The sequence below is a fragment of the Zonotrichia albicollis genome, chromosome 2 (assembly GCF_047830755.1).
Source record: "Zonotrichia albicollis isolate bZonAlb1 chromosome 2, bZonAlb1.hap1, whole genome shotgun sequence".
In the NCBI taxonomy this organism is placed as follows: Eukaryota; Metazoa; Chordata; class Aves; order Passeriformes; family Passerellidae; genus Zonotrichia; species Zonotrichia albicollis.
Window position 1 is genome coordinate 80,864,341 of NC_133820.1, and position 14,480 is coordinate 80,878,820.

General features: G+C 34.8%; 1 protein-coding gene across 1 annotated transcript in view; it reads left to right on the top strand.

Moving 5' to 3' along the window:
• SCEL (sciellin) overlaps window positions 1-14,480 on the top strand; it is a 68,771-nt gene that overhangs the window by 36,504 nt on the left and 17,787 nt on the right. The window contains exons 8-12 of the mRNA XM_005487509.4: window positions 326-394; window positions 2,084-2,149; window positions 3,333-3,398; window positions 5,443-5,475; window positions 6,747-6,818. Of these exons, the coding sequence (XP_005487566.1) occupies window positions 326-394; window positions 2,084-2,149; window positions 3,333-3,398; window positions 5,443-5,475; window positions 6,747-6,818 (306 nt within the window). The remainder of the gene's footprint in view (window positions 1-325; window positions 395-2,083; window positions 2,150-3,332; window positions 3,399-5,442; window positions 5,476-6,746; window positions 6,819-14,480) is intronic.

Below are 14,480 nucleotides of genomic sequence, written 5' to 3' on the forward strand. Positions count from 1 at the left end.
AATAGTTCTGTGTGTACTGCCTGACTTAACATTGCTTTCTTTCTGGTATTTTGACCTAATTCAAAGGAGTTGTAATAAATTGTTAGCAACAGAGTGGTTTAATACAGTGGTTTGAACATCATCTTGGAAAACTTGTTCAGTGAGCTACTCATAGTCTTCAGATAATAATACACTAAATTTATATAATTTCAGCTTCTGTTCTCCACCTTTAGTGATACTGGGATATCAGTACACAGGGCAAAGTGATACTACATCTTTTAATGTAATTAAAAATGGATTAAAAAATTAGAGTGTTTATTATAAATAATTCCTGTGTTTCTGACAGAATTCCAGCCGGAAGTGATACTAATAAAATAAATAAGTCCCCAACTCTGAACCATAAGCAAAACAACAGGTATGAATTTCAGAAACATTATCATCTAAGTATTATGTATTATAATTTATCATGTATCATTCATCATGCATTATCATCTAAGTGTTATATATTACCATAACTTTAGAATTCATATACACACCAAGATTATACAGAGAAATTATTTGCATGGCATATGGCCTGGTTTAGGCTTCATTTGACCACCTGACCTCTGGAATGTAGGCATATATATCTAAATTTTCTCTTTTTATAGTTGATGAGGAGAAAAAAAAAAACCATTAAAACCAGAAGAATTTTCCTTAAAGAATCCTATTTCTCCACACAGTTTAAAAGGGACACCACCTCAGATTACACATTTACGCAGCATAATGATTATTTACTAATTACAGGATTTTAATACAAAAAAATAGTATTATGAAAAATGTGAGTGTGTTCTAGAGCTCTAGAACTCCCTGCATAAAATCTACCAAATATAATGCATAATTCTGAGGAAGATAAAGAAAACAATCTATTTAATGCTTTCAGTGGAAAATGCCGTTGTACACTGCCAGTGGAAAACCTGAGTACCAAAACATAAAAAATAGGTTTTTGATAATTTAGCTGATTTTTCCAGTGGAAACATTTTCTTTGGTCAGAAGGTCAGTCTTTTGATTAAAACAGTTTTAATTTAAAAGAAGTTACTACAACATTGTTGATACATTATTTAAAAAGTTGCTATGATTCAGAAGTGGTCACTCTATATATGTCACATAATTCCACAAGACTGAAAAATTATTTTCTAAAAAACTTCCACCTAGTACCTGATTGAAATTTTCATTATTTAAGAACTCAGAAGAGCTCAGCCACCATACTTGTAAATGCATCACTTTGTGTCTTCATCAATGTCAATAGAGTTGTGTCAGTAATAAATTATACAGAACATAGTTGCTAGAGAGCACAGCAATTAAAAGTCATCTTGTGGAGAATTGAGATATTACTCTGAAGAGAAAATCAGTATCTCTGGCATTTAAAGGTCAACTGAGGTCACTCTTTCAAATTATAATTTCACACCATTATGTTGTAAATCATGCTGATGATGACACATGAAGCATCATATAAATTGTATTTTATAGGGTGTTTTTTGGAGAGGGTTTTTTACAGACCAACAATTAATTCTGAAGTGGGACTTAAGAGAGACTTAAATTGTATGTATTTTTTTTCCTGACAGAGAGCAAAATGATTTATAAAGCACTCTTCTTCAATTACTGTTATTATGAATTGCCAATTACTATCATTAAGAATTGCAGAGGATAAGACAATAACTTTTTGATAAATGTTATAAGAAATCACTGGCTTGGATTTTTTATAGTTTAGTTTACAAATATATCCTAACATAAAGCATTCTAATTGAACAAGAAACAAAATTTAAAGTAAGAAAATGAAAGATATTATTATTATAGTGTTTGGAGACTAAAGTGTAGGTACAGAAGTCAAAATTTTAAGAAGTCAGAAATTACTTTGGATATCGAGTAAAAATGCAGTTGTGTAAACATCAGAACCCCTTAAGGTCTCCCACATCTTGTGTCCTTTGAAATATATAAACATAGTTACAGCATTTACCATACCCATTTGTATCATTCTGATAGCAGAAATGTGATTTTTTTTTTCTTTTAATAATTTAAAATTATGCTTTTTCTGAAGATTAACTCACTAAATATACTTCCTTAACAGACAGTCTTGGACTCCTAATGCAGCATCCACAACCACTACAGTTGTTGCTCCAGTCAAGAAAAAGAGGTATTCATTATCACCACTGCTTGGTTGCCAGGGTGTCTATAGCACTGTGTCAAACCTCAGTAATGTATCACAATTGCATTAAAAAATTACCTACTTCCTCCTTCAGCATGCTCAAACTCCTCAGCAAGCTTCAAGAATTAAACTTTTACATCCTCTGTCTTTTCCCATGGGATTTACAAGTTTTATCTCTGTAGAGCCTGTTTGGTGAGCTATGGCACAATAGGTGCTAACTCCTGGCTGCAGCCCCTAACTCAGCTGGTGTACTCATTTTCAGAGTCCAGTTTTAAAGCATTGTAGCTCACTGTAATTGTGAAATCTCTGATGCCAAACTTGACCCTGTACTGTTGCAGTGCATATGAATCACACTGTTTTCTTAATGATACACAGCTACCTTTAAAAATCTGGATTTCAGATACCATTATCTAAGCAAGAATAAAAACAGGGTGTGCAACTAAATACCTTTTTAATTTAAAATGTACTGCTGGTGATAGCCATAATTTTCTGCATCCTTCCCAGCTGCAAATTCTGTTCATTCATGATTTTCTATTTTATATTTAATGCATAAAAATGTGATCAGTAGAATAATGAATGTAGAAATGAAAATGTCTCTGTATTTATATTAACAGACCTATTTAGTGGAAGTTTATGCTGTTTTCAGTCCAGTAGTTCTCTTCAGGCTCTTGGAAGATATGCAAGATATGCAATGAATTGCACTGCTTCTGGTGTAACTGTTTTTACCTCAAAAACAATTGCTGGATTGATAGTTGTGAGGGTAAAAAAAAAAAACAAACAAAAAAGGAACTGAAAGTGCTTGTGCTGTTTATGTGATCTCTAATAGCCTGATTGTGTTTCTTGTGTTGATACTTGATACCCTTTGTGCGTTTTATGTGGTTGTCCTTTCCATGAATGATCCATTTATTTACAGCACTCAGATTGCAGAAAAAAACACCTAGAGTCACAGAACATTTTTCACAATAAATAAAATTACTGTACTATTTCCTATTCCATTCAGTTTTCTGTCAGTAAGGTCTAAAAATTATCAACATGCAATCTTTAAAAATACTGATAATTTAAGAAAAGTTCCAGGCATTTTTACATCACTTCTATTCTAACATTCACAGCGTGCTGTTCAGGTCCAGAACATTAAACTAATACTGAAAAAATTATTTATTAAAATTTACAGGCAATCTTGGATGCCTCCCCCAGTTTCCAGTAGTAGGACTCCAGCAGAAAAAGTGGAAAGCAAACGGTGCGTATCAGTTATCGCTGGCTATTTCCTAACTCTTGGCTAGAGCTCATTTTGGGAGCAAGAAAGCAGGGCAGTCCTTTGGTGGGCTGAGATCGATGCAGAAGATACCATGCAAAGAGAAAGCCTCCCATGCCTAAGTACCTGTTTGGGCTCTTGGCAGCCTGATGCCCAGGACTGACTGGGGCCTGGGCATATGAAGGGCCAGCAACCTCAGATTACGTGAGTGATCCCAAAATTTTTCTGTCATGCTTGCGATTCTTTCTTCACGGTTTCACTTTGGACTATTCCAATTATTCTCCTCAAGGCAAATGTGTTGTAGAGAGACTGGCCATAAGGGTTGGTGCCATTTGGATTGACAGTCAGGGGCTCACCCTTGGCTCTTTTGTGAACAAAACCTCAAAATCTACTAGTCTACTGTCATCAAAGTATCCAAAACCAATCAGACTAAAGTTAATTGCAGATAAAGGTTTGATGTTTATTTCTGAAGTTATGGTTGTTTTCTGGCAGAATAGAAAGAGAACAGGGAATGTTTCTTGTGCTTTTATCTAAAAGCAGAATTTGGATGGTTTAAAATATTAACAAATATTAACAAAATATTAACAAAGCTAATAAATCTTCATGATCTTTTTTTCTTGTGCCCACTATTTGCTGCCACATGACCTTATGCTTCCCTAGTTTTAACCTGGGAAATTTCCAACGTGAGTCTCATGTGCAGCAATGATGAAAATGAAATGAAACACAAATGAATGGATACACTGTGATATTAGATATAAGCCTGGGTAGACTATTGCCCTAGGAGTTTATGGAATGTCTGGCACTTAAAACCAAGTTTAGCAATTATTTTTAATCTTATGCTGTGTTTACTACCCTCTATCTTTTTGGCCAAGATTCAGTCACTCTACACCCAGAAGAAATATGGCTCAGAGATGTTAAAAGTTTATTTTCTTTGAAGTCAGTCCTTACTAGATGTTTTCAATGTGCCAAATGAGAAGAATTTATCTGGCTTCATTTCAATATCTTGCTAAGATCATAGTAATTTTGAAAGCATAGGATAATGCTCTATATGGCATTCACCCAGCTTCCAACAGCAAGCTGGAATTCCTCTGTTCTTCTCAACACTAATTATCCAGTTACTCCTCCAGTCTCACAGTTCAGAGAAGACTGAAAACAGGCATATTCTTTCTGAAGCTTTCATGAGCCTTCCTACATCCTCTAACAATGCTGCCACCACAAACAGCTGATAAAAAAAAGTGATGGGCATGTAATGATTACTTGGTTTAACTTTTAAAAGTGCTTTGAAGATGTGAAAGCTATTTCAACTTGTGAATATTATAATAACCAAAAATAGTTATCAAAGGAAAGCCTTTTACTTGCCTGTGAGTTTCAGGAAATAAAGTGCCACGCATAGATGCTAATAAGCAGAGTTTCTAAAGGTCACTATCCACCTTAAAGACTGAGCAAAAAGATATTTGCTATTTGTGTCTTTTCTTCATATTTGAGAATGGCTGACTGCTCTGCTATCCTCAGGAAGGGAGTCCAGCAACCATGGATATGTGGGTTTTCTTGGTCACGGTTTATGTACTTTTGTGATTCTGAGATGTTCTAGGCTTTTATAGTTAAACATGATATATAAACTTCCAGAGTTCTTTGCCTCAGTTCCAGCTGATTAAACACACTTTACAGAACACTTGGAAGAAATTGCAGTTGGAGTTACGACTATAAGCAGCTCACTGTATTTGAGTTTTGTGGTTGTGGATTATGTGCTGAAAACAACAGTATTAATCAAAGTGATTAATTGGAGAATGTTAATTGAAGAATGATTGTCTTAATGATATAAAGAATATGGCTTGAATTTAGTATTATGTTTCTTAAGTTAAACATATCCTCTACATTTAAAAAAATTTATGTTGGAAGGAAGGGAAAGTAAAAGTAATTGCTGTTGCTTGAAATCTTGAATCTTAGAAATATACTAATCTTGCAAAGTACTTCAGTACTAGCATTTGGCTACTTGGTTTCTGAAATGCTTACTCTTTTCTTTCTCTAGAACCGCTTCAGAAAATTCAGAGGCTCCAACAACGTATGTCTTACTTTGCTTCTTAGAAGATTTAGAAATTTAGCACGCTCCTTTGCATAAACCTCAATTATATTTTACACTTATTTATAATACAAACTGTATAATTTACCTGGGAGGGCTCCTCTGTAGCTGACATAGCAGAACTGCATGAAGAAGACTTTCTTCCCTGCAGAAATGCAATTATTTGCATATAGCTTAAAATATTTCACTGGATATTTACTCAAATTGAAAAGAACGTAAAACTGCATAAAACATTAAAAACTGCTTTGCAGTTTTAGTTCCACACTCATATATGTTACTAATGCAAATACTTTTTTATATAGAACTGCTGCTCTAAAGTCAGTGAAAGAGTGTGAGCTATGCAAAGAAAAAGAAACTGTTAAAGTGTGTAAGCAATGTGAATAAACAGAAAGTTAAATCAAGAAGCTCTGCACATGCAAAGGCTTGTAACAGAAGGCATTAAGATGTATTGATGCAAAGTACTCTAAACTTTAGTGTCTGCAAAGATTGCTCTAATTTTAGAAAATAAATTTATTAAATTAATTCATTAATTAAATGTCCATTTAACATGGTCTAAATTAAGAAAATATTACTTAACCAGCCTGCAATTTCATGACTTATAATTAAGACAGCTATGCAACTTGTCATGGTTTAGTTGCCATACTAATAGAAAAACACTCTAAAGAAGCAGGTAACCCTCATTAACTCTATCTGCCATCTTCTCCTTTTTTTATAATTACTTATAATTTTAGTATCCCTGTAGTGACCAGTTTGATTGGTCACATAAAGAAAAATAGGAAAGTGTAAATGTTTATTTATTTAGCTTTTTAAAAATCGGTACTTTTCTAGTTAAATAAAAGTTTTGTCTTTACTAAATAACATATATTAGGAAGGAGGTTTTTGAGTTTTTTTACTACTAAAATAATTTTTGAACAGTAAAGGAAGCTCCACTTTATTACTATATCCATATTAGCCAAATAACTAGTCCAGGGATATTCGTTTTTCAAAAGGCTCGGTGGATGTGGTAATTTAGTGAACTAAAGCATTACATTTCTTTTTTAATAAATGTATAATTCTTTATACACATATTATATATAGATATAAAATATATATTTAAACAAAAAAATAGAAAAAAATTTTCAAAGACAATGTGAACTCCTTGTAGTTATACCTGAGAGAAGGCGTAGTATCTACAATGATAAACCATTTAAGTGATCCAATATTTTCAAATGTCTTCTTGTGCCTTAAATATGTTTTCACCATTCCTGTTGCAGGACTGCCCCTTCATCAGAACAGGTGATCCCTCAGAAATCGGGGACTGATGTGGACAATCAGGCTACAGCAAGGTAACAGAAACAGTATAATCAAACCAGTGTTTTCATAAGCATTGGTTATTGGGATATTAAGTACTCAGTTTGCTTTATTTCTATATTTGATAGCTTGTTTGGACATAACATGTGATTAATGTAGCATTTAAACAGTCCTAACCATTGGCCTAGAAGTCCAAACTCTGAATTCCCTCTCATTGTCTTGCTAGGTTATAGCTGTTTAATTTTTAAATCTTCCAGTCTGTCCAGCCTGCATCCTAAAAAGAAGCATGTTTGTTAAGTTGCTGTAAATGTTTGGAAACAGAAAAATCAGGGTAGTATGGATTATACAGTGTATTTTCTTTGCATTTCAGACATTATGAGAGAGGTAGTAACTATACTTTACTATGTATCTAAAAACACCCCAACTTGTGCACTGTGGTGTAAGCATTTTGAATAGTGAAAACCCAACATATACCCTTTAGAGTGACAAAATTAGCATGTCTCAACAGATGGACTTGTTTCTGAGGGATGAGTTAGATGCCATATCAACTAATCCTTGAAAGTCTGCAGAATACCATAAAAATTGTTGGTGGAAAAGACACTGGCTTTTTTTTAAAACTGGGGTTTTTTAAACATTTTTAAACTAGAATTTCAGGAAATTGTAAGGTCCTGTACTGATAGAGATGTTACATTTTTCAAAGCAATCAGCAATAACTGCCCCATCCTGGGAAGTGTTACAGGCCAGGCTGGATGGGGCTCTAAGCAAACTGGTCTAGTGGAAGATGCCCCTGCCCAAGGGAAGGGAATTGGAATGGGATGTTTCTTAAGGTTCCTTCCAACTCAAGGACATTCTATGATTCTATAAACATGCAAAAAATTTTACTCTGTGACCTTGATCAGAGTAAAATGCCTGAATATGCAATTATAAAATGAATTAAATTAGAAAGAGATTTCTAGATATGCACTGAGAATTACAATACCTCATTTGCAGTTTTTATGTGGAAATATTAAATGGTGAAAACATTAAAATTAATTTAAATTAGTGAATTTTATTTAATTTGATTAATAAAGCTCAGTTTTATGAGATCTGAAGCTAGTCTTTACTATTTTGAATCCTGTTCCCCTCCCCCAAAGTCCTAAAAATGTAAAACCAGTACAAAATGTCTAAGAAAGCATCCCAAAGATGTCTGACAGTGTAATCCCTAGGAAAAGGGGGGAAAAAAAGGCAATGTTTCTGTGAAACATTTTCCCGTCAACAAACGTGGGGGATCTTAGAGAATTAAATACGACTAGTATTAAGTAGGGAAGTCACAGCCATTCTTCACTGCTAAGGGCTTGTTAGGGTCTGACTTAATCCTCACCCTCAATCAGTTCGCATTAATCATCCCCTGGTTGCTCTCATTACCATACCAAGCTCTGTATTCCTGTCCCTTCATTGGTGAAGAGCTGGAGGAATATTTTACTGGTCTACAAGTTTCTATGGCAACACTGCACTGCTATTTGTGTCAGTATATAAACTGTAAGTAGTCTGTAATCTTAGTGGGCAAAATTCAGCCCTCTCTACTGCTGCTATAATTCCTTTACATTTGGCTGGTGCTTCAGATGTCATCCATCTGCTGCTGATGGGTTAGCTTCCCAAAACTACAGATTTTTGTTACATTTTTGTTAGACAAAAATTGCATTAATCAGCTGCCAGTAAAAGTTACCCTTTTTTAAAGATGTCACATAAATCCTACATTTTTAGCAAAAATGGTTGTGTCACACAGGGCAAGTAAACAGTTACATGAAGAGTATATACAGTAATATAAATGTGTATTAGAATACTGTTTTAATTTACATCCTTTAGTTACCTATATTTTTACTTGGAATAGAAGGATTTTCAGGTCATGCTTTTAACATCAGACTTAATTGATTAATTCTCTATCATTCAGGATTTGGATAGGGATGTTAAAGGAATAAGGAATTAATTTCAATATAAAATAACTGGAAAATGGCAATTGGCTTTCTAACAAACTGTTCAGCGATACAAGGAAAATCTTTCAGAAGGGATTTACCTGAAAAGGATGTCAGATACTCTCTTCTGGCTAAAATTGCAAAAAGAAAAAAGCAATTAATGCATTAAGGACAACACTTAGACCTGGCATCCATCTTTAAACAGAGAGTGTGTGTGTATATGTGTGTATGTATATATATATATATATATACACACACACACATCTCACATCTGAAGGCATGGATTTATGGACCTTCACCTGTTGGATATGATTCAGAGAATGGGCATCTCATGACTAGCTAGAGCATCTACAGATACTCTAGGCAGCACAAGTAGGCTAGGACGCAGAAGAGGTGAAGATTACTGCCTAAAAATTGTGCACCTTTCAGAGCATAACAGGTCAAATCAGGTCTCTTGGTATCTCACAAATGCAGCAGGAGATGAGCACTGGATATATACAGAGACATTTTTCTGATTTCCTCAATGGGCCTATTATTCGTGGCTTATCAAGTGCTTTTTGTGCTTTTTTCCACATCAGTGAAGATGCAAGATTCTCACTCTGCCTTTTTCCTTTCCATAATTGTAGTAACCATTAAATTAACACATTAAAACACATTAAAGCATGTGTTTAAAAATTGGCATTTTTTTAAACTATGTTCTGTAGAAAATCATGTTAAACCACTTCAAACATTCTGAGGGTGTTTAACACAGCTTTAGTCAGTCTTTCAATAATGATTACAGCTAGGATACAAAAAAAATCTGTGTTTCTATAAAAAGGCTTTTATAATGGTGTTCACATGTATTGAACTACACATAGTTACAGAAAGTAATGGTGTGTAGCACAGTGAGGCACATTTACCAGGGCATACAAAATATTACCACCCAATAATGCAGAATAATCAAGAGGATGCATTTCCATATGTTTGCCAACTGTAGAACTAATTGATTTATCTTTTATTTTTCATGGATATATCAGAATTAATTCATGTTGGACACACCTTAGAAAAAGCTTTGAGGTGATAGTAACAGGGGCTATACAAGAGATAAGAGAGAGATCTCACTCAGCTCTTAAAGCATCTCTAGTGAGATTGTCTGCTAGCAGGGAAAGATTATTAGCCTGTGGGGACAAAGGGCATATTGCAGAAACCCTTACAAAAGATGTCTTTTTGGTATGGCAGCTACAGAAGTTGTCTTGAAGAAAATAGTTCAGCTGTTTATTTGTAAGTATGTGGGTGAGAGAGGCAATTTCTAGGGAAGAGAAACAAGGGACAAGAATAAATTTTTCTAGCATAATTAAGAGAATCCTATGTTCTTGCTCCTGTACAAGTTTTCCCTCTAGTGTACAGGATAACTCACTATTATTACTCCTCTCAGGTAGCAGAAAATTCAGACAATGCTGTAAATCTGTGTGTACTATGCTCCTTCTTAATGATATTTCTGTTTGACCCAAGATGTGTTCCCAGTTATCACTGCAATAGATTGTGAAAGAAGAACACATTAATTACCTGTGCTTATACTAACTCCTCTAATAAGGACTAACATTGCTGTGTCTATCAACACCAGGGAAATTGTAAAAGCACAAAAAAGATAAGTTGCAGTGGTTCTATTAAAAAAAAAATAGTGACTAGTTATTGACTTGGAATTTTCCAAACCAATGGAATTAAAACCATGATGTCAGGTCTCCTAAACAAACATTTATTGACAAAACCTTTCTTGCTGTAGAGCTGTGTAAAGCACAAAATTGAAAGAACGTGTTGATGCATTTTGAGACTGGCTAATTATGTGCTCTCATAGGATTGCCATCCCTGGGAGTGTTCAAGGCCAGGTTGGATGGAGCTCTGAGCAAGCTGGTCTAGTGAAATGTGTCCCTGCCCATGGCATGGGGGTTGGAGCTGGATGATCTTTTAGCTCCAACCCAAACCATTCTATGAGTCTGTAAGATATGCAATTCCAAAGAGCCATGAAAAATATTCAAAGGACTTATCTTAGGTTGGACTAAACTTTAGATGTTCAAAATTTAAAGGCAGGGCTCCTACATGAGTAATTCCTGTATGAATTCTCCTTTGGGATGTCTTTTATTTGCTTTGACTTTTTAGCTAGATCATGTAGAGACCTCTAAAATGTTCTGGAGGTCACCTGTGTCCCTCAGAAGTTGTTGGAAGCAAGGATACTGAAACAGAACTCAGATAAGCACACCCATAATTCACCAGCTTGCTTTTGCTACAATGACAATTGTTTGTTTATGGTAAAGTGAAGTTGCTTTGCACTTTCTAAATTGTTTTTGATATAACAAGTCAATATAGTAATTTTAATTTTTTTTTAATTTTAGCAGAAGGGCCTTCCAAGTGACAGGGTCATTTTTTCTCTCAATTCTGATAGATTTGGCATTCACTGTAACTGGTTTGCAGCTATTCTGCATGTCGATACAAATTTCACTGTTGCACAGCTTCTCTGAAGAGATCCAAGCCCCTTATTCCTAAAGGAAATTTTAATACAGTGTTTACAGGGTGACACATATCCTTCCAGAAAAACAGAGCAACTTGTCTTTTTCCAGTGATCTTTCCCAGTCTATCTCCTATAAAGCATTCTGATCAACAGCTTCTTCTTCTGTATTTAACTCCAAATTCCTCTGGGCTAAGCATTACACTTGTTTTGGCACATTATAAATTGGTTTTCACAGTTGACTGCAGTCATCTTCTGTGCCCTAACTCTCAGCTGTTATTGATGAAAGGTCTGAGCGAGGGCTCCTGGCACTGATTAGTGAGCATAGCAATGTGAAAGGAAATGCACCCTGCTCCAGAATAAATGCCAATCTTCTCTGAAAAAGTTCCTTTATTCATCCTCAGTTATACTTGACAAAAGCTGATGGACAGGGATTTACAGGGACAGTAAAGCAGCCATAACAGAGGATCGAAATTCAGCTGGGCCCATGATGCTAAACTTTACCCAGTAAAATGGCTGATTTGTTTAATATACTCTAGACCAATTCTTTTATTTCAGCATTGGAAGGCCCACTTGGCAATTGGTTGTTTTTTCTTTTCCTATGGTGATATGACCAATTCAAAAATATCCTTATGGTTTTAGCCAGACTTTCTTATCGTGTTCTTTTCATATTCCATCATGTCAGAAGAAGAAGCTGTTGACCAGAATGCTTTGTAGGTCAACAGGGAGATCACTGAAGAAGGGACATCAGATGCACCTTGTCTGGTATCACATTTAAGCATATTATATATATCTTATTATATCATATATTAGAAATAGGGAGTCATCTTGGTAGTTTTTATAATTCTGTTCAGGGCTTTTAATCAAAAACAGATGCAGATCTATTAAAAATATGGTAGATGATTCCTTTAATAAAGCTGCCTCTTGATTGCTCATGATTATGTCGATGATGACAGAGTGACTAAATTCAAAACCTCACTGAGAATCCCTGGATTTCACCTCAAGTACCTCAACAAGTCTGAACTGGGCATGGTCCTTTATTTTTGTAGTCCATAAAATAACAAAGTATTGGTGCTATTGGTGCTTGGATATTATGTCAACTGTTGGAGTAGCTGCAAAGATGGATGATAAAACTCTAGGCAATAGGGAAAGAATGCCTTCAAGAATTAGGGAACATTTGGAACTAGATAGAGGCTCAGGACTTTTACAGGTTAGGGAAGTATTCACTAAATAATGAGAGAGTTGTGGGCTCATACTCTGCTTCCTGAACGTTGAGGTTCAAGAGTTTAGCTGTGGTCTGTTTAAAATTTTGTTTTTCACTCCCACATGTCTAGGATCAACTTCAATTTCACCTCAGCATTAGGGACAGTTTATTTGCATTGATGCTTGAGTCATTGCCTTCAGAATTTTAAATGCAAATATTAAAAATATTTTCATTGCTTTCACTAAAGAATAACATCACTAAATCTTTTTTGTAGATGTGATTCATGTTTCCTAATTGAAACTTTATCTGTATGTTTTCAATATTAAAAAAACGCCAAGAAATCAGAAAGAACTAGATGTGCTTGAATGTGTGCATCAGATTAATTTATGTTTTGCTTTTTGATGGTAATCTGACTTGTCACCAGATACACCAAAATTTCAAAACTACTACCCGAAATAAGTGAGATTCACAAGAACAGATCACAGAGCAGAACTGAAAAGTATTATGTTATTGCTCTATCTCAAGTGAACTGAGTTAGAAATCAAAGGCAGACTGAAAAGCAAAGCAAAATGTAGACAATTCAATTTCTCTAACTTTTTGATGCAGAGCATAAAAGGAAAAAAATCACTCTTTGTGATTACATATTACATTAATTTTTCTACTTTTAAAGATTGCTTTTAGAAGATGTCCGTAGATCTTTCATACATTTATTCAAGGAAGGCATTAATACAATCAGGTAATGCAAACCACACTTGTTCCATAAAGAAGGAACATTTGCTGATATTGATATAGGATCAGAGATATTAAGCTTTTGGAATTTAGCTGACTTCTGTAGCGTTTCTCTCACAAGCCTTATATAATTTCCCTTTCTGCTTGTGTCTGAGGGGCATAGGGATCCAAGATACGGCAAAACAGGAGTCCCCGGCTCAACTGAGCAATACATTTTGCATGCAGCCTGCCTTGACAGCTTTTTTTAAACCTACTTATACTCTTTGCTACTCTTTTATTCTGCTGGACTGTCTTCATTAGTTGTCAGATTTCTAATCCTATTTTACACAGGCAGCTAGAGGCAAAATAGCAGTGAGCAGCAGCAAATTTCATGGCTAACAAGTCTATAGCATGAGGCCCACAGCAGCAAAGATGCACATGAGCTTTTCTAACATTCAGGGTGGGGCTTTCTTTGGATTCACAGTGCTATTTTGTGCATTTTTCTGCAAAGATGTTGTTAAAGACAGAATAGTCTTTTTTTTTTTTTTTCAGGAAGTGGTCACTTACAAACAGAAAAGTAAATGAACCAAGAGAATTGTCTTCCATACTTTAACAATAATGAGAAGCATACCTAGGTCTTAATCCAAATCTTAATGTTTCTATTTTATAACAAACTAATTTGTTTTCTTCAGTACTTGAGAGCCTTTTGTACAATATGCAATACAAAATCTTCTGTAGTGCCATTCTAAGTATTTTTATGTAAAATGAAAAAATGGATATTAGTTGTCCTGAGTTAGGTGCTCCTAAAAACTTCCAGCCATATCCTGAGTCTTTATTAAAATATTTCATCCTATTAAATTTGTGAGCAAACTATATATTCTCCTCCTCGCAGGCTGTCTGACCTACCTCATTCTCATCCATTTCAAAAATACTCACCCTAGGCAGAATGTTCACAGGGATTTAATGGCTGTCTCAGAAAATACTGTACTTCGAGGTGGCATCCTTTGGAATGACCTATGAAAAACGTCAACATCTATTCCAAGCCACCTACTGTATTTGAAATATATTCCCCCTGGTTTGTCTAAACTGCTTTGTATAGGAGTTTTATGCTGCTGTTTTCCATCATCACCTATGTTTTAAAAAGTTGTTGACAAATGTAAGAAGCATGAATTCAGTTCAGCCAGCCTTGGACACAAAAATAGTTTATTTTTTCAAGTGAAAATTATACATGCAACTGGAAATCCTTTTCCACAGGATCCTTTCACTGCATCTGAGACTCTGATATTCAAGGAGCTTTTTAAATGTATGAATATAGTTTAGTCTTTTTCTAATTTAATACTTGTCCTCTCTT